This window comes from Musa acuminata, chromosome BXJ1-4 (genome assembly GCF_036884655.1).
Source record: "Musa acuminata AAA Group cultivar baxijiao chromosome BXJ1-4, Cavendish_Baxijiao_AAA, whole genome shotgun sequence".
Classification (NCBI taxonomy): Eukaryota; Viridiplantae; Streptophyta; class Magnoliopsida; order Zingiberales; family Musaceae; genus Musa; species Musa acuminata.
The window spans coordinates 10,798,454-10,819,124 of NC_088330.1; the positions used below are offsets into that span (position 1 = coordinate 10,798,454).

Sequence of the window (20,671 nt, forward strand, 5' to 3'; positions counted from 1 at the left end):
GAATGATTCCATAAAAGTAATAAACAATGATTCCAAAAGAATCTGAGACCAAATAAGTTTAAATTAGTCCAATTGAAAACCTTTCAGCACTCACTAGCAAAATGTAGTGCTGTTAAGATATAAAGATAGACAATTATAAATTAAACATTTCCATAATCACAATTGTAGTGTTACAGACAAAACTACATATGCTTGTCACAAATTCAATAAAAAACCATAAACTTAAGCTAACAGAATGCAAACGTAGAATGACAAAAATATTATTAAGTAAATGAATGTATGATAAATTTACACTTGTTCTCCTTCTTATCGTACACCAATGTGGTTGAGAAACAACAAATTGACCAATTAACTACTTGGGACCAATGCCCTCAAGTAAAGATCACATGAATCAACTAAATGAAGCACAGCATCAAGAACCATAAGGATACATATCAGTTTTTGATCCTAGTTCAGAGATTAAAAAGGTGAACCCTTACAACAAACTGTTCAGTTGTACTGCAAGCAACATGAAACATATACTTTGTTAGATCATAACACATGATCCAAGTTATTCTTTGCCATGCATCTCACTCTCCTTCACTGAGAATTGGAACAATCAGAGGCTTCAGCTGTGCAAGATAGACGATTGCCCACCTAACAAGGGAAGAAAAGCGTAAGCATAGATGAAACTAACAAAAATAATATTTTAAGTTTCACCTGCCAAAGTAATGAGAGAGATAATAGTTCCCCAATTAGGCAAACTAAACTTCCCGTTGTGCCACTAAGTATGAATGAGGCAAATCTGATATACACCTTTGCTAAGCATAAAAAATTTTCTAGGAATGATTACTAAAAAGGAGCAAAAAGAGTTAAAGCTCATCTCTTAAGTGAGGTTTCAAGGTATGTACATCCCATGTTATCACCTTCTACTGGCCCATTACCAAATTCAACAACCGTTTGTCTTTGTCAGCATGTATTCCCTGTAATCATGATCCTCCATGACACTTGATGCTACATCCTAGTTCTCAAAAGTTGAGTTCCTAACAAAAATTTTGGGCATTTGTCCCTGTTGCAACCTATAGTCAGCTTAGCATCAATTTGATTCACTCAAGTTCTAAGATTAAGGCAATTACTCTTCAGATTCAGTCAGATAAAGTCATCTGGCTGTTGGAATTGAATTTCCTATTTTTATTATGATTTTTTCAATTGGTTCTCATTGTCAATTAAGATAATTTTGAGGTTCTCATAGAATTGATAGAATATTTTATTTGTCCAGTTATGAAACTTAGATTCTGTTTAATATGATAAATATTTGTGTAAACTATTATTTAAAGCAAATTTCATATATCAACTAGAAAGCTGAGGTCCAGTGAAGCATCTAAGAGGCAGCTGCCAACAAAAACGGACGTGCCACTGTCACATGGACAAGTTCCCTGTAATATTCATATTCAACAATCATAAATGTTGGGTTCTTGAATACACTTTCCACCAAAATAAAATTTTTAATGATACAAAACAACTTTGGGAGAAGAAATAGGTGACAACAAATTACAAAGAACACATCAGTGAGAAACTCAGAGAAAACAAAGGAATTGGCCTGAGGACAAGCCAGATATGGTTCAAAGGAGGTCTAGGTATATGCAAAACTTTCCAGATTTTACATCCAAATCTGTAGTAACAAAAATAAACAATCGAAAGTGTTGTATCTGTAAAACATTTCTTACATACCATATCAAGTAAGGAAAGAATGAAAATTTTTGGTGTAAATTTGAAATGTTTGTGCTGTTATAGCAAGGAATAGTACCATAGTCCTTGTTATACTTATTCTGTGTTTAAAAGTTGTCCACATATGAAGCGAAAGAAGAAAAAAATTGAATAAGTAGCTTTGTAAGTTCCAGATGCAACCCTGCAGTCTGGACAAATAAGGCCATAATAGACTTTTAATTCACCCAAGAGGCTATCAAATGCTCATAATATTAACAGATAATCTCCTAAATCCCATGTTATTGTCTTTTACATGCTTACTAGTTACCACACACAAAAACTAAACAAACCCAAGTGGTAGCCCATATTTCAAAAAGAAAAAATGTAAAATGTAAAAAAAAATCTTAGCCATTAACCTTAATTTTCAGAAAGCAGAAATTTATGTTGAGACTTGAGACTACGTTTCACAGTTAGAATAAACTATATGATTGGCTTTTGGACCCTTTTTTTAGTGATTCAATTTATTTTGATATTGTCAGATCCCAAAATATCCATGTTTCCTGTAGACAGATTTGATGGAGTCCATTCCTAGGAAACAGACAAAATCATTAGAACTTTCTAATTTCAGCATATCTGTTTTTTTCCAAACAAATAGTCCACCTCCCTTAAGGAAAGATTTCTTTCCTGTACATTTGTCAAGTTCTTATGATATCAGTCAAAGCAATCTTGATGATTTCTCTCATGCAACCAAAGGTTAAAGAGACTAATGTATAGTATAAATGACATAGAAATAAAATACCCCATTTTATATAGATTGAAGCAAAATAAAATTAGAAAATGCCAGTGATTGTCATGAATTAGAAGAATGCCATAAAATAGAACGATGGATGCTGAGAAAGCGATAGCAAGAAAGGTGAGAACTTACATCATCCAACAGCAGACTGTCGCCGTGATTATCAATGTCAAATGAAACCTGCACAGCCAATTTGTCGGAATCATTTAACATTTTCACTAACCCATACGATAACCAACAATAACAAACGTTTGAGATGAAACTGCTAATTATTATGTTAATAAAATAAACCATCAGCTATCATGCTAGTATCACCCTACCTTAGTGTATATCACAATCTACCATCCAGTGTTAGACTGGCAGTTATAAAGTGTTTAATTCCATAGCTTAGTATCATAGCAAGAGAATTTATGAACATCAGAATTGCATTTCAAGGCCCCATTGCTACAATTCCTACTACCATAGTGTCACGGACTTAGCTAGAATTTCCTACGTCGTGAGGCACCCTTGTGGCCAAGACACGAACTTAGCTTGCGTTGCCTAAGTCGCGAAGCACTCTTGCGCCAACTTCTCGGACTTAGCTGGGATTGCCTAAGTCTTGACGCACTCTTGCGAAATGCGTCCGCAAAGGTCAGCCAATTTGCAACCTCACTCAAGTCTCAGAGGACCTGTAAAAGAGAATGTTGATTAGTTCAAAGAATGAGCGACGGACAAGTCCTGACGTCTCGTGAAGAGGGAAGCTTTACAAGCAATTCAGCGAGCACCTTGCGTGCAAGAGAGAAAATAGAGAAAGGAGGAAAACAATGACTTTAGCGGGTTGAACGAACAGCTGCAAGTCCACAAACAACTGCTCACCGGGTGCCGGGCGCGAAGGCAAGTTCCCGTCAAGAAAACGAGTGAACTTGTGAAGATTGTTTAACGCCCGACACTATACCAAAGCCCCATCCCCCATGGTGCCACCCGGGTGGTTCCAGGGTGCTGAGATGGCTAACGTTTCGCGCGCGGCAGCGGGCTGCAAAAAACAGCCCGTGGCACGCGAAAACGGAGCCATTTTAGGCTGTTTTGTTCGGTGCGGTGAGCGGTCGCACTGTAGCGCTGCAACCTGTTCGAACGTACATTTTTAGAAGCAAAAGAACACAAAACAAAGGCAAAACATGCTACCAAGCATCTGTACATGTAAACAAAAGCAATGAACTGTCACGAACTTAGCTGAAATTGTCTAAGTCGTGAGGCACCCTTGCGGCAAAGACGCGAACTTAGCTTGCGTTGCCTAAGTCGCGCCTCGCCCTTACGATATGCGTCTGCAAAGATCAGCCCACTTGCAACCTCTCGCAGGTCCCGAAGGACCTGTAAAAGAGAAAGTTGATTAGTTCGAAGAACGAGCGACGAACAAGTCCCAACGTCTCACGAAAAGGGGAAGCTTTACAAGCAATTCAGCGAGCACCTTGCGTACACAAGAGAAAAGAGGGAGAGGAGGAAAACAAGGACTTTAGAAGGTTGAACAAATAGCTGCAAGTCCACAAACAACTGCTCACCGGGTGTCGAACGCGACAACAAGTTCCCATCAAGGTAACGTGCGAACTTGTGAAAGATTATTCAACACCCGACACTATACCGAAGCCTCATCCCCCATGGTGCCACCCGGGTGGTTCCAGGGTGCTGAGATGGCTGACGTTTTGCATGCAGCAGCGAGCTGCAGAAAACAGCCCATGGCACGCGAAAATGGAGCTGTTTTGGGCTGTTTTGCTCGGTTCGGTGAGCGGTCGCACTGTAGCGCTGCAACTTGTTCGAACTTACATTTTTACAAGCAAACGGACATAAAATCAAGCCAAAACATGCTGTCACGTAGCTGTACATGTAAACACAAACGACGAACGGCTCGTTGAACAGAGTTATTACGGGCACGCGACGACCGTTCGTGACATTCTCCCCCACTCAAACTGTCGACGCCCTCGTCGACGCTTGTTGGTAATTGTTGATGATTGCTTCTTCATGTTCTAGGGCATCTTCGGGCTCCCAACTGGCTTCAATTCGAAGAAGCTTTTGCCACTTCACCAAGTACTCGGTCTGCTCAGCTCTAGTGGGTAGCTTTATCTTGCGGTCCACTAAAATGGTTTTAACTCGCTTCTGGTAGGAGGCTCTAGTGGGGGGTAGTCGAGTTGGAACACTTCGGGAAGCATCTTGCGGGTCCAAGTGGTAGGCTTTTAAGTTGCTGGTGTGAAGAACATTGTGAATTTTGAACCACGTCGGCAGCTGCAACTTGTATGAGACGTTGCCCACCCTGTTGATAATTAGGAAGGGCCCTTCATATTTGTGCATCAATCCTTTGTGTACTTTGTTCCTAAAGAATTGGAGTGATGCTGGTTGGAGCTTAACCAACACTAAATCACCGACCTTGAACTCTTGCAGTCGCCTTCTCAAGTCGGCCCACTTCTTCATTCTTTTTGCCGCCTTCTCCAAGTAAGCCCGCATAATATCTGCATTTCGGTGCCACTCCTTTGCGAAGTGGTAGGCTGACGGACTACTCCCAGTATACCCGATTACCATGGTGTGAGGAGTTGATAGTTGTTGCCTTGTAATGATCTCAAATGGGCTCTTGTTGGACGCAGAGCTCCGCTGCAAGTTGTAGGAGAATTGGGCAATGTCCAACAACTTCACCCAATCTCGTTGGTTGGCACTCATGTAGTGCCGAAGATATTGCTCTAGGAGCGAGTTTATCCTTTCAGTCTAGCCATCCGTCTAGGGGTGGAGGCTTATGGAGAAGTATAACTTCGACCCCAACAATTTGAATAGCTCGGTCCAGAATCTTCCCAAGAACCGAGCGTCTCGATCACTGATGATATTGTGCGGGACTTCCCAATACTTCACCACATCCTTCATCATCAACTTGGCCGCCTCCTCTGCTGAACAGTGTAAGGGAGCAGCAATGAAAGTTGTATACTTTGAAAATCGATCGACCACCACGAGTATCGATCGACCAGCAATGAAGTCCAAGGAAATGCTCTCCCACGGCCTTTTTGGTACGGGCAACGGCTCCAAAAGTCCCACCGGCTTCCGCTGCTCCACCTTGTCTTGTTGGCAAGTGAGGCATGTTCGAACATATTCCTCCACATCAGTCCCCATCTTCGGCCAGTAGAAGGCCCTCTCCACGAGAGCCAAGGTTCTGTTAATGCTTGGGTGTCCTGCCCAAAGGGAATCGTGACACTCTCTTAAGAGTTCACGCCTCAGATTGTCCACTCGAGGAACATAAACCCTATTCTCTTTGGTGTAAACGAGTCCCTCCTGGACCCAAAACCGTCGTGCCTTGCCTTCTTTAATGAGCTGCATCAGGGTTACTGCCTGGGGATCACTGTACAGACCATCCCTGATCCTGGAAAGGAAGTTGGAGTGCAATTAACTTGCTTGGCCTCTGCCCTCCAATTGTACGACATTCACGTGCTCCACTTTCCAACTCAATGCAACGGCCACGACATTTGCCTTTCCGGGCTTATACTCCATTATCATATCAAACTCAGCCAGGAAGTCCTGTCATCGTGCTTGCTTTAGGGAAAGTTTCTTCTGAGTTTGGAAATAGCTCAAAGCGATGTTGTCTATCCTTAGCACAAATCGTGATCCAAGAAGGTAGTGTCGTCAAACTCGTAGACAGTGGATCACCGCTGTCATCTCCTTCTCATGCACCGGATATCGCCGTTCAGTCTCGTTGAGTTTGCGGCTCTCGTAGGCCACCGGATGACCCTCCTGCATGAGTACTCCCCCAATAGTGAAGTCTGAAGCATCAGTATGGACTTCGAAGGGCTCCCTATAGTCCAGCAATTTGAGCACTGGTTCTTCCAACACAGCAACCTTCAGATCTTAGAATGCAATTTCATATTTATTAGATCACCTCCAAGGCTGCTCCTTCTTCAGTAACTCCGTCAGTGGAGTTGCACACTTCGAATACCCCGCTATGAAGCGTCGATAGTAGTTGACGAAACCAAGGAAGGATCTTAACTCTGGCACCTTCTTTGGGGTTCGCCATTCCGCAACCACTTGCACATTCGATCTGTCCATCTGAATGGAGTCATCACCGATTCGATGCCCCAAGAATAAGATCTCTGTCTTAGCAAAGTAGCATTTCTTCCTTTTCACGAACAAAGTGTTCTGCCTGAGAACCTTGAAAATTGTCCGAAGTTGCTTGACCTGCTCCTCGAGCGTTTGACTGTAGACGACGATATCGTCCAAGTAGACGACCACGAACTTATCCAAATACTCTTTGAATAGCTGGTTCATGAGAGTGCAGAACGTGGCCGGAGTGTTGGTTAAGCCGAAAGGCATCACCAAGAACTCAAACGCTTCATACCTGGTCACACACGTAGTCTTCGCTTCGTCGCCTCCCAGCTAAGTCCGTGATAATGTGTCAACTCGACACCGACCTTGTTGGATCTCCCAACGGGTTCGCCACCAAAGTTTTGCATCTCCGTTCAGATACATGGTAGCTATAGAAACTTTGGTTTCTTCAGAATCAGGTCTCGTCGCTCGAAAGTATTGTTTCATGTCGAACAGGAAATTCTCGAGCTCTTTGGCATCTCGGGCACCTCCATAACAATGCGCTCGGGTGCTCTCAAGTTTTATGCCGATACAACGTGGGTGTTGCTTCCTCCCGCATTCAATGCCCTCGTGAGCATGGTCACCCTGGAAGTGAGTTCCGCCACGATTTCCTACAGGTGTAGCACGGAGTCTTTAGTGTCATCTGACAATCGGTCGACTAGGGCCTCAACCTTGTCGATCCGGGACTCCGCTTCTTCTTGTGAGCTCTCTACCCCAACAAGTCTTTGTTGTCCATGGTAGAGTTCCTCCAAGCTTGCTTCAAGAACATCCAAGCGGGTTTTCGCCGCTGTGAGTCTCTCCTTATGGCTCTTCCTCCCGGTTGGCGCTCTCGATTGCGCCTCCTCCGCTCGTGGAGACTAGCCAACTTCTCGCTCGTCATGTTCACTGCCTTGCTCCACTTTAGTGGTTCCAACGACATGAGAGCGAGTATGTACTTGCAGCCCACCTACGGCTGCTTGGGGCAAGGGTCCGGTTTGCCCCGTCTTGCTTGATTCGCCACGGTGCTTTGCCATGGCGAAAATGCGAAGTTCCTTTGCTGCTTGCTTGAATTTATTGCCCGCTCTGATACCACAATGTCACGGACTTAGCTGGAATTGCCTAAGTCATGAGGCACCATTGCGGCAAAGACGGGAACTTAGCTTTCGTTGCCTAAGTCGCGCCTCGCCGTTGCGATATGCGTCCGTAAAGATCAGCCCACTTGCAACCTCTCGCAGGTCCCGAAGGACTTGCAAAAGAGAAAGTTGATTAGTTCGAAGAACGAGCGACGAACAAGTCCCGACGTCTCGCGAAAAGGGGAAGCTTCACAAGCAATTCAGCGAGCACCTTGCGTGCATAAGAGAAAAGAGAGAGATGAGGAAAACAAGAACTTTAAAAGGTTGAACGAATAGCTGCAAGTCCACAAACAGCTGCTCACCAGGTGCCGGGTGCGGCAACAAGTTCCCGTCAAGGTAACGTTCGACCTTGCGAAAGATTGTTCAACGCTCAACACTATACCGAAGCCCCATCCCCCATGGTGCCACCCGGGTGGTTCCAGGGTGCCGAGATGGCTGACGTTTCGCGTGCAGTAGCGGGCTGCAGAAAACAGCTCGTGGCACGCGAAAACGAAGTTGTTTTGGGCTGTTTTGGGGCTGTTTTGCTCGGTTCGGTGAGGGGTCGCACTGTAGCGCTGCAACTTGTTCGAACTTACATTTTTACAAGCAAACGGACATAAAACCAAGCCAAAACATGCTGCCACGCAGCTATACATGTAAACACAAATGACGAACGGTTCGTTGAACAGAGTTGTTGTGGGCGCGCGATGACCGTTCGTGACAGAACGGTTTGTTGAACGAAGTTGCTGCGGGTGCACGCCAACCGTTCGTGACATTCTCCCCACTTAAACTGTCGACGCCCTCGTTGACGCTTGTTGGTAGTTGTTGATGACTGCTTCTTCATGTCGAGAGGCATATTCGGGCTCCCAACTGGCTTTGGTTCAGGGAAGCTTTCGCCACTTCACCAAGTACTCGATCAGCTCGACTCCATTAGGTAGCTTTATCTTGTGATCCGCTAAAATGGTTTCAACTCGCTTCTCGTAAGAGGCTCTGGTGGGGGTAGCCGAGTTGGAACACTTCAGGAAGCATCTTGCGGATCTGAGTGGTAGGCCTTCAACTTGCTGGAGTGAAAAAGATTATGAATTATGAGCCATGCCGGTAGCTGTAACATGTAGGAGACGTTGCCCACCTTACTAATAATTGGGAAGGGTCCTTCATACTTGCGCACCAATCCTTTGTGTACTTTGTTCCTAAAGAATTGGAGTGATGTTGGTTGGAACTTTACCAACACCAAATCGCCGACTTTGAACTCGTGCGGTCGCCTTCTAAAGTCTGCCAACTTCTTTATCTTTTTGGCTGCCTTCTCCAAGTAAGCCTATGCAATATCTGCATTTCGGTACTGATAAGGCATATTTTGGGCCTCAGCCACGTCACAACCAGCCCCAGCCACGCCATCGCCAGGTCAGCAAGAGGAGTACTCCCACGCATCGAGCCAGGATCCGTACAAAGGCACTCCTCAGTACATCCCATCCCGGAAAGCTCGGGACGGCACCGTATGGCACCGTTCCATGCGTTCCGGGATGGCGGCCGCACGAAGGTACTGCCTCGCCCCTCGAGGATCGACCGCTGCGCCAAACCCGCGTACGACCGACCCTCGAGCAGTAGTATAAAAACCCCGGACTGGCATCTGGCCAGGGCAGGCAAAAAAAAAAGAGAAGAGAAAGAACCATCACTAGCTTAATCGTCGAGAGGCCAAAGTCGAGAACCACCCGATGAGGTCCTTCTGTGCAGGAGTGCGGTCATCCCCGGAAGTGCAACCACCCCGACCGAGAGACGTCCTCCCGAAGACGACACCAGGCATCCAAACCGAGAGGCGCCCTCCTCAGACGAACGCGGCATCCTAACCCGCAGGCGCGATCAACCTCGACGACCCCTTCGACCGATCGTGGGCTCCCGACATCGACCCGTGGACCTGGCCGTGCTGACTCACCAGCCACGGCGCATTTGTTCACCAACAGGTACCATTCTTTTGCAAAGTGATATGCTGACGGACTACTCCCAGTATATCCAATATCCAAGGTGTGAGGGGTTGACGGTTGTTATCCTGTGATGATCTCGAAGGAGCTCTTGTTGGACGCAGAGCTCTGTTGCAAATTGTAGGAGAATTGGGCTATGTCCAACAGCTTCACCTAATCTCGTTGGTTGACACTCACGTAGTGCTGAAGATATTGCTCCAAGAGCGAGTTTATCCTTTCAGTTTGGCCATCCGTCTGGGGGTTGAGGTTTGTGGAGAAGTATAACTTGGACCCCAACAATTTGAATAGCTCGGTCCAGAATCGTCCCAGGAACCGAGCATCTCGATCACTGATGATATTGTGCGGGACTCCCCAATACTTCACCACATTCTTCATCATCAGCTTGGCCGCCTCCTCTGCTGAATAGTGTAGGGGCGCAGTAATGAAAGTTGCAAACTTTGAAAATCGATCGACCACTATAAGTATCGATCTCAGTCCCCCTACTATCGGCAAGCTTGATATAAAATCCAAGGAAATGCTCTCCCACGACCTTTCTGGTACGGGCAACGGCTCCAAAAGCCCCACCGATTTTCGTTGCTCCACCTTGTCTTGTTGGCAAGTGAGGCACGTTCGAACATATTCCTCCACATCAGTCCCTATCTTCGGCCAGTAAAAGGCCCTCTCCACGAGAGCCACAGTCCTATGAATGCCCGAATGTCCAGCCCAAAGGGAATCGTGACACTCTCTTAAGTGTTCACGCCTCAAATTGTCCACTCGAGGAACATAAACCCTATTCCCTTTTGTGTAAACGAGTCCCTCCTGGACCCAAAATCATCGTGTCTTGCCTTCTTTGATGAGCTACATCAGGGTTACTACCTGAGGATCACTATACAATCCATCCATGATCTTGGAAAGGAAGTTGGAGTGCAACTGACTTGCTTGGCCTCTGCCCTCCAACTGTATGGCGTTCACTCGCTCCACCTTTCGACTCAATGCATCGGCCACGACATTTGCTTTTCCAAGCTTGTACTCCATTACCATATTAAACTCAATCAGGAAGTCCTGCCATCGTGCTTGCTTTGGGGAGAGTTTCTTCTGAGTTTGGAAATAACTCAAAGCGATGTTGTCTGTCCTCAGCACAAATCGCGATCCAAGAAGGTAGTGCCGCCAAACTCGTAGACAATGGACCACCACTGTCATCTCCTTCTCGTGCACCAGATACCGCCGCTCGATCTCGTTGAGCTTGCGGCTCTCGTAGGCCACCGGATGACCCTCCTGCATGAGTACTCCCCTAATAGCAAAGTCTGAAGCATCTGTATGGACTTCGAATGGCTCCCCATAGTCCAGCAATTTGAGCACCGGTTTTTCCAACACAGCAGCCTTTAAATCTCGGAATGTAGCTTCACATTTGTCAAACCACCTCCAAGGCTGCTTATTCTTCAGTAACTCCGTTAGTGGAGTTTCACGCTTCGAATACCCCGTAATGAAGCGTCGGTAGTAGTTGACGAAACCAAGGAAGGATCTCAACTCTGGCACCTTCTTTGGAGTTCGCCATTCTGCAACAGCTTGCACCTTTGATTGGTCCATCCGAATGGAGACATCACCGATTCGATGCCCCAAAAACAAGATTTTCGTTTGAGTAAAGTAGCACTTCTCCCTCTTTACGAACAAAGTGTTCTCCCTAAGAACCTTGAAAATTGTCCGAAGGTGCTCGATATACTTCTCGAGCGTTTGGTTATAGACGACAATATCGTCCAAGTAGACGATCACAAACTTATCCAAATACTCTTTGAATAATTGGTTCATAAGAGTGCAGAACGTGGTCGGAGCGTTGGTTAAGCCGAAAGGCATCACCAAGAACTCAAACGCTCCATACCTAGTCACGCAGGTAGTCTTCGCTTCGTCGCCTTCAACAATGCGCACCTGCCAGTACCCCGATCGGAGGTCGAGTTTGGAGAAATACATGGCCTTGCCCAATTGGTCGAACAAGTCCACAATGAGTGGGATTGGGTACTTATTCTTCACCGTCACTTTATTGAAGGCTCGATAATCGACGCATAGTCGGAGGCTCCAATCTTGTTTCTTTTGGAAGGGAACTGGAGCTCCGAATGGTGCTTTAGAACTGCGAATGAGACCACCGCTTAGCAGTTCATCTAACTGCTTTCTGAGTTCTGCCAACTCATAAGGGGGCATGCAGTATGGTGGTCTCGCTGGAGGCTTCACTCATGGCTCCAGCTCGATATGATGATCCACGCCTCTGCGTGGCAGTAGTCTTCGGCAACTCAGGTGGCATGTCTGTGAACTCCTTCAGCACGTTAGCCACCATAGTAGGATCATGAATGAACTTCTCGTCGAGTGGCTTTAGCTTCATAGCAGCCACAAATGTTAATTCGCCTTTTCATACCCCTCTCTTTAGTTGTAATACTGATATTTGTTGGGGTTTCCCGGTTCCCCTCTGAGAGACAAGAACCACACAGGGGTCGTCACCTCCCATCATACATAGGGAGTTTAGGAATGACATTGGCACCAACTTCGCTGCGTGCATGAATTTCATTCCAAGAATCACTTGGAAGTCGTCCAGTGGCACCGCCATCATGTTAGTATTCCCGCTTCACGTTTCGATCTTGATGGGAACTCCCTTTTCCAACCCGGAGATTCGCTTGGCCTCCGAGTTCATCGCCTTCATTCGACTTGGGTTCTTCTCCAAGATCAGCCCAAGTCGCTTTACTTCTCAATCGGCAATAAAGTTATGGGTAGCTCCCATGTCCACCATTGTACGGGTTGTTTGGCCATTGAGCATAATGTCCACGTACATCAGCCCACTGCTCCCTGCTTTCAATGGCTTTGCCTTTATGTTCTCCCCCACTTGACCCCGCAATGCATTTAACAAACGCATTGCTCCCATTCGGGGACCCTGCGACTCCTCATCGTTGCTGCTAGATTCTGAACTGCTTGAACTAAGGGTGACGACTTTGCCCTTGTCTGATTTGGGGGGATGGATGGAAGCTGTTAAAGCATTGAGTGCTTGTTTCTACGGGCACTCCCTCACCATGTGCAGTCCTCTGCACAAGAAGCATCCACCAGGTTTCGAGGCCTTGCCTTTTGAGCTTGGCCCTTTGTGGGAGCTTTTCTTCCTTTGTTCGCCTTTGGGCTCCTTCCCTCGAGAATTTTTTGGAGGGCGATTTCCTGAAGATGGTTTCGTTTTTCCTAGGTCCTTAGAGGAAACAAAGTCGGTGAGCCTTTCTGCAACAGCAATTGCCCCAATCACATCGGAGATATTCCTTCGATGCAGTTCTTGTTGAGCCCATGACTTCAAACCATCGAGGAAGTTGAATAGCTTATCCTTCTCGGACATGTCCTGCATGTCCATCATTAGCGCAGAAAATTGTTTCACGTAGTCTCGGATGGAAGTACTTTGGCGGAGTTGTCTCAACTTCCTCCTTGCAACGAACTCTGTGTTCTCGAGTAGAAACTGAGTTCTCAACTCTCGCTTTAAGTCCTCCCATGTGTCCACCCGACACCGACCTTGTTGGATCTCCTCCCAACGGGTTCGCCACCAAAGTGTTGCATCCCCATTCAAATACATGGTTTCTATCGAAACTTTGGTTTCTTCGGAATCAGGCCTCGTAGCTCAAAAGTATTGTTCCATGTCGAACAGGAAATTCTCGAGCTCTCTGGCATCTCGAGCACCTCCATAACAATGCAGCTCGGGTGCCCTCAAGTTTTATGGTGGCGCAACGCGGGTGTTGCTTCCTCCCGCATTCAGTGCCCTTGTGAGCATGGTCACCCTGGAAGTGAGTTTTGTCACGACTTCCTGCAGATGTTGCATGAAGCCTTTGGTGTCGTCCGATAGTCGATCGACTAGGGTCTCAACCTTGTCGATTCAATATTCAGCTTCTTCTTGCGAGCTCTCTACCCCAAGAAGCCTTCGCTGGCCTTGGTAGAGTTCCTCCAAGCTCGCTTCAAGAACATCCAAGCGGGTTTCCGCCGCTGTAAGTCTCTCCTTATGGATCTTCTTCCCGGTTGGCGCTCCAGATTACGCCTCCTCCGCTCGCGGAGAGTAGCCAATTTCTCGCTCATCATATTCACTGCCACGATCCTCCAAAGCGGCTCTAACGACAAGAGAGCGAGTTTGCACTTGCAGCCCACCTGCGGCTACTTGGTGCAAAGGTCCAGCTTGCCCCGCCTTGCTTGATTTGCCACGATGCTTTGCCATGGCGAAATTGCGAAGTTCTTCGCTACTTGCTCGAATTGCTTACCCGCTCTGATACTACAATGTCATGGACTTAGCTGGAATTGCCTAAGTCATGAGGCACCCTTGCGGCCAAGACACGAACTTAGCTTGCGTTGCCTAAGTCGTGAAGCACCCTTGCACCAATTTCTCAGACTTAGTTGGGATTGCCTAAGTCTTGACGCGCCCTTGCGATATGCGCCCGCAAAGGTCAGCCAATTTGCAACCTCACTCAAGTCCCGAAGGACCTATAAAAGAGAAAATTGATTAGTTCGAAGAACGAGCGATGGACAAGTCCCGACGTCTCACGAAGAGGGAAGCTTTACAAGCAATTCAGCGAACACCTTGCGTGCAAGAGATAAAACAGAGAAAAGAGGAAAACAAGGACTTTAGAGGGTTGAACGAATAGCTGCAAGTCCACAAACAGCTGCTCATCGGGTGCCGGGCGCGAAGGCAAGTTCCCATCAAGAAAACGTACGAACTTGTGAATATTGTTCAACGTCTGACACTATACCGAAACCCCATCCCCCATGGTGCCACCCGGGTGGTTCTAGGGTGTTGAGATGGCTAATGTTTCGCGCACGGCAGCGGGATGCAGAAAACAGCCCGTGGCACGCGAAAACGAAGCCATTTTAGGTTGTTTTACTCGGTGTGATGAGCGATCGCATTGTAACGCTGCAACATGTTCGAACTTATATTTTTACAAGTAAAAGAATACAAAACCAAGGTAAAACATGCTGTTAAGCATCTGTACATGTAAACGAAAGCGACGAATGGTTTGTTGAAAGAAATTGCTGCGGGTGCGTGCCGACCGTTCGTGACAATAGGGTAAATGATAAGGTAGCAGATTCGAGCTTGTTTTGACTTCTCTTATGAGAACCAGGTTAGTTATAGCATTGTTGTACCAACACCCAAAAGCCACTGGGCAGAGATAAGGAGATTTCCGGAGTTCAATTAGAGTTTTAGGCAGAAGTGATCTGATGGTCGTTATCAATCATATCGATAGCTTAATTTTAGAAAACATAAGCGGCTGCTTTGGTTTCTCCGAAGTCTAAAAATCATTTCTGTTCAGTCTTAACTGTATTCATTGAGAAAAGAACATGGCTGAGATGGTGAATGAAGGACGAGAAGCAATAGTGCTATTATGTAATTTTCTAATATTTATAAAAATTCGTAGCACCAAGTCAAATAACTGGAACCAATGTTCTTATTGCTATGCAGCAACAGCATTTTATTTCGTGGTGAATTTTTGTTTGAGATTATCTATTGGAAAGAAGGGCAGAGAAGCCTGTCCATTTATTATCTACTCATACTCATGCCCATTCTACATCTACTCTTTTATCATGTTAAAAATCAGCTATTATCTATATTGCAAGATGACGCTAATCTATCTACCATTTGTACCTCAGACATCAGATACCAGCCCGTTCATATCAAGTGGTGCAAATCCAAACAATGACGTTGCTTCAAGTACATTCTATAAAGTCCTTGTTCCACTCAACTTTTACCTTGAACTTTAAAGGAAATAACTTAATATGTTTACATCATTATTATTTTCCGGGCAGCTCGATTCAAAGAATGAGATTTTGATAATCAAATTGAACAAAACAACATTCATATCATATGGCATTCAAGATCAATTAAATTTATCTCGCAAAAAATCTTCCCAAATCAAACTATTAGCAGGGTAATAAAGGCTTGCAGTAAAATGTTCCACAAGTGTTTGACCTACTGCTACAAGACAAGAAGTTCAACATTTCATTTTAGATGGGAATCCATGAGGCTGGAAGACCTAACTCAGTTGTGATCCATGTTCCAAACCTAAAGAGTAACTATTGTCAATTACATCCTGAAAACAGGATGACGGGGGAAAGAAATGAATCATATGTATTACCAGTTAATTATGATGTTCCATGTAATCAACAAGATTTTTTTTCACCCTTTTCCAAAATAAGAATTGTTAAATTAGGATTTCGTCTTATATCATTAATTAATTTTCTTTATTAGCAATCAATTAAAAAATAACTAATGATTGATCTTTATTTCTGAAAAATTATGAATGTAAATAATTAATTCAAAATTATTAATTAATTATTTTCTTTGGGAGAGTCTTACCTTCAATCTCCCATATTTTGTCAATGGGGGTTGATCAGATAGGAGAAAGATAAAGATGAGTATGAGAATGATGTACATTTTCCTCTAAAAAAAAGATAAGAATCATTCCTCCTTTCCTTTTGTTATCTCAGATGATTGTTCTAGATTCCTTGTTCATCTTTTGTTCATAAGCTTGTCTTATAATTATTCTATCTTTGTTGACTTGATCTTCTTATGTGCAGCAATCTTGTTTGATTTCTAATTCATAATTACTATATAATTGACATGGACATATTTTATATTTTTCGATTTAGTTAACTCTTCATGATCTTTTTATCATTAGCTGCATGTTGAATATATACTTTGGTAAAGATGATTTCAATCATGAATTATTTTATATGTTAGAATATGTTAATTATTTATTTGATTTCAACATTATTAGTTGATTACATTTTAGAATATGTATTTATATAGTAATCCTCTCGTAGAGATTATCTATTTGTCTTTGGGAACCCAACTACTGTACACACGTCTCTCATGATATAAAAGAAAAAGTCTCGTTGATTATATTCTATCATTAATCAAATATGCAGCATCCAATCGATGATAGAATGCCCCCTTCAGGATTGTGTGGTCAGTTCAAAATTCATTAAATTGATATACTTCTTTTAAACGGAAAACTCAACACGCTATTGCACTCCTAATTAGAATATTAACTTGAATATCATCTAGTTTGTAAGCATCCTTTGCGATACCACAGATGAATTCAAGACAACTCGGCTAGGTGAAAAATATCAGCAAAATTTTGAACAAATGACAACGGGAACTTTTCCTGCAATACCAAGGATTATCAACTCGTAAACATATAGTTTTTAACCATTAATGCGGTTGTATGACTACAATCGATGCCCAAACCTGCTCACAATCATATAAGATCCGCTAAATCAACCAATACTATGAAAAATACAAACTTTTTTGCAACAAAATCTATTCGTAGAATTCTAAAAAAAGGTTTTGATACTGAAAAGGAGGAATGCGAAGTCTGGGAAGGGTAATGTACGCAGATAAAATCAGATCAAAAGAAAGAAAGACTTCGTCCATACGAATCATATCAGAGACGTCGCAAATGAAACTTCAAGCAACAGATTCTAATTGACGCAATCGGGGATCGTGAAAGACCCTAAATCGAGCATCAGATTCGCATCACATAAACACATGGATAACGAAATAGATCGAGAATCCTGAAGAATCCGGTGCCAAACGCCAATCAAACCACGAGAATAAAGGAGGAAGAACAGAAGTTGACGACATACAGATTGGTGGAGGGACCGCGGTTGCAGCAGAGACGGGCCAAGACGGAAGCGACGACGCCCACCACGACGAAGATGATGGTCGTCATCAAGAACCCCATCGGCAAACCCTCTTTCTTCTATGCTTCGATCTCCTCCTCCGCGTCGTCCGTTCGCGATCGAGATGGATGGGGTGTTCGTGGGTGCTCTTCTCGTCATCTGTGTCCGACATCGTTTTAACGACCCGCAACCGTGGAGGTCTCACGTACCCGATAAATTATTGGACTTTGGATTGTATGCAATTGAATCCGCATCCGACAATATACAAATAATACACAGTCAACGTAACCCTTGCCAAAATTGACCATATGAGCTCATGTTGACTATTCATACCCATGCTATGACAGACACTACACACACAAAGCAACAGAGAATTTAGTTGGGTGATGGATGATTCTCAAAGCCAAAGAAGAGTTGGCTGTGAATGAGGTCCGTTTAAGTGCCACAATGATACGATTTCCACAGAAGCTGATGGCAAGGGTGATCGCAAGGACCATATGTACCACAAGATGCTCCAACCAATATTACTCCCATCTTATCACTGAAAAGGCTGCATTCCAGGATGTGTTCTTGTAGCAGCCGACTCATTGTTGCATAATGGCTTCCGGGAAAGCAGTGGGGGATGAATTCTTCTTGTTCTAACATTATCTGATAGCACTTTGAAATGGAGATGAAGAGAGTGACTAGTAGAACACATTTGCAGGAAGTCTTTGATGTTCCATGAACCTTAGACATAACAAACAGAGCAACGAAGAGGTGTTGAGAGGGAAAAACACCTGTGCGTCTCTCATGTACAAAGCTTATCCCACACGATCTCGGTCAGCCATCCGCGATTCCGGCGAAAGGCAGGGTGGCGGGACGGCGGAATGGGTGGCGCCCTGCCGACGACGGCGTGAGGTGCGGCGCCGCGGTCACCCGCTCGCACCGGGGGCACATGGTCAAGGACGAGGCCGGCAGCGGCTGGCGGGTGTGGGGGGAGAGCACGGTGGGCGGGGCCACCCGCAGCGCCCGCAGCTCCTCCACCTCCCGCTGCAGCCGGCGGTTCTCCTGCGTCAACGACCCGAAGCACCGCTTCAGGAACTCGCACTCCATCTCCGTGTGCTTCAGCTTCGTCCTGCACCACAACGCAAGTAGTGCTCTACGTCATGGTCTTTCCAGGCAAAGCCTGCAAGCGGGTAATGCCACAACCACAGCATCTAACGATCTCTTAGCTACTTCTCCTCATTTGTCGTGTCCTCGCTGTCCGAGCGATATCTCACCTTCCTCAACGTGACCAAGTAAACACGAGCCTTAAATGAGATCATTAACTCCATAGTCAAAGCAACAGCGACGAGGACGCCGTGGGCGGTGAAGGAGAAGAAAGGAAAGACGAGGAGGAGCATTAATCATCGCTCACCTGGCCCTGCGGTTCTGAAACCACACCTCCACTTGGCGCGGCCTCAGTTCCAGCTTCATCGCCAACGCTTCCTTCTGCTTCTGCCGTTTCGTTCATTTACATCGTCAGTACTTCACCCCCAACAAATACCAACAACACAAATGCGCATTTATTACAAAGCTTTGACCTGCAGAGAGTTGGAGGAGGACTCACAGGGTTCAAGGTGTGATGCTGCGTAAAGCTCTCTTCCAGTAGCCTAGACTGCTCCTTGGAGAGCCGGAGCTTCTTGGGCCTGGGAGTCCCGCCCTCCTCTTCCTCTTCTTCGACGCTTCCCATGGGGTAATCCTCCTCTCCGCCATAAGCTGGCTGGTTTATGTCCAAGTCCCTCATGCTGCCACCACCACAACCCGCTGCTATATATGGACCCAAGACAACCAAGAAAGAAGATGAAAAGACAGTGGAAGATGCAGAATCCACGGCTACGGAGGAGAGAGATGAACAGAAGGAGAGCCTACCAGACCAAACTGGGGAAGAAGAAGAAGAAGAAGAGCTCGAACCAGGGACACCAATGGTGAGGTCCAGCCCGGATGGGCTCCTCCCGAGACTCCCCATCGGCCACCCCAAAAGACAAGGAAGAGCATGTGGTGCGGCCAGTAAAAGGGAGGAGGTTTTAGAGATAATGGAAAGAGGAGGAGGGGGTAGAACGGTAAGTGCGGAGGAGAGAGAGAGAGAGAGAGAGCGGATTGTGGGGTCGGGGCAGGTGCGGCAGGTTGACTCGAGTGGTCACGTCAAACGGGCGCAGTAAGGGGCGGGGTGACTGACACGCGTCAGGGTGTATCCAGGAGCAGACTCGGCAGGTCACCTTGTCTGGGGTTGCCGAGTCGGCCTGTCGGATCCAAGGACGGCTGCCGTAATCATCGGATATAGATAAATATTTTCTTTTATATATATATATATATATATATATATATATATATATTCTCTCTCTCTCTCTCTCTCTTATGCTCGTATCTCTGTCTCATCGGTTGGCCAGCAACTCTTTAATCCTCGTTAATGCATTTGCAGGCACAGAGAGAGAGAGACAGAGAGAGCAAATCCTTCTTGGATTACCTTTTTTTTCACGCCTTCAATTTAAGGTTTAAAAAATAGAATTAATCAAAAAATCGGAAATTAAAACATTTGAGCAATTAGATTTACTAAATAGAACCGTCTGCATTTTAAAAAATAAAAATGAAATAATATCTTTGTTCAGTTATATAAAGTTTTCCAATGATATTTAAAATAATAATAAATAGTAATTTTTCTTATATTCTTCTTTTTATCCCCTTCCTTTCAGGTGTTTGTCCCACCAATGGATTCTCGGAGAAAAATATATTTTTATAAAATATAAAAATTATCATTATCAAAAAGTACTTCTCATCAGTTGTAACACTGTCATAGCAAAACAATGTCTTTGTATCCCTTCAACAAGGGACAAAAATTAAGGTACCAATCAACTATTTGCTATTGGAACTCACATTAGGTTTTGTGGGTAGTACGCATCAAACCACATCACTCGTCATGTGTTGGTGAGAGGGATGTGTGTGTTTGTGTGGGTCTCTCTCCAAAGTGGTCATCAGTCACTTTTGTTGGTGTCAGTGTCCCTCCATCATCCCAAAGGCACTCCAATGGTTATGTTTTGATTGAGAAGTGGAGGATGGAACACATTCAATTAGCACTCCAATTTCACATTTTGATTTTGATTGAGAGAATTGAAGGATTCAACACATTGACATTAGCACTCCAATGTCAACATCTATGCATCTTTAGGTCCACTTACCAAAGGCATAGGTTTCCCATGCTCATAGTATCCATGATTTTGATGGACAAAACAATGGTCTAGTATTATTATTATTATTATTATTATTATTATTATTATTATTATTATTATTACTATTATTATTATATATGAAGTAGAGAAAAATTTAGGTTTTTAATAATTAGTAGTTTAATATTTTTGATATATCTAAAG

The 20,671-nt window shown here is 44.8% G+C and overlaps 2 protein-coding genes across 2 annotated transcripts; both read right to left on the minus strand.

The window, feature by feature from the left end:
* Positions 1 to 340: 340 nt before the first annotated feature.
* Positions 341 to 17,447, minus strand: LOC103981350 (V-type proton ATPase subunit e1). Its single transcript, XM_009398058.3, has 3 exons — positions 17,250 to 17,447; positions 2,612 to 2,659; positions 341 to 636 (listed from the first exon to the last, which is right to left on the minus strand). Exons 1-3 carry the CDS (start codon positions 17,345 to 17,347, stop codon positions 570 to 572), a joined length of 213 nt encoding a protein of 70 aa, XP_009396333.1. The 5' UTR covers positions 17,348 to 17,447; the 3' UTR covers positions 341 to 569.
* A 543-nt stretch (positions 17,448 to 17,990) lies between these two features.
* LOC135648456 (homeobox-leucine zipper protein HOX3-like) lies at positions 17,991 to 19,294 on the minus strand. The gene is made up of 4 exons (XM_065166172.1): positions 19,176 to 19,294; positions 18,874 to 19,073; positions 18,682 to 18,761; positions 17,991 to 18,399 (listed from the first exon to the last, which is right to left on the minus strand). The coding sequence occupies exons 1-4, from the start codon at positions 19,270 to 19,272 to the stop codon at positions 18,105 to 18,107; spliced, it is 672 nt and encodes a 223-aa protein (XP_065022244.1). The 5' UTR covers positions 19,273 to 19,294; the 3' UTR covers positions 17,991 to 18,104.
* Between the last annotated feature and the right edge of the window lie 1,377 nt (positions 19,295 to 20,671).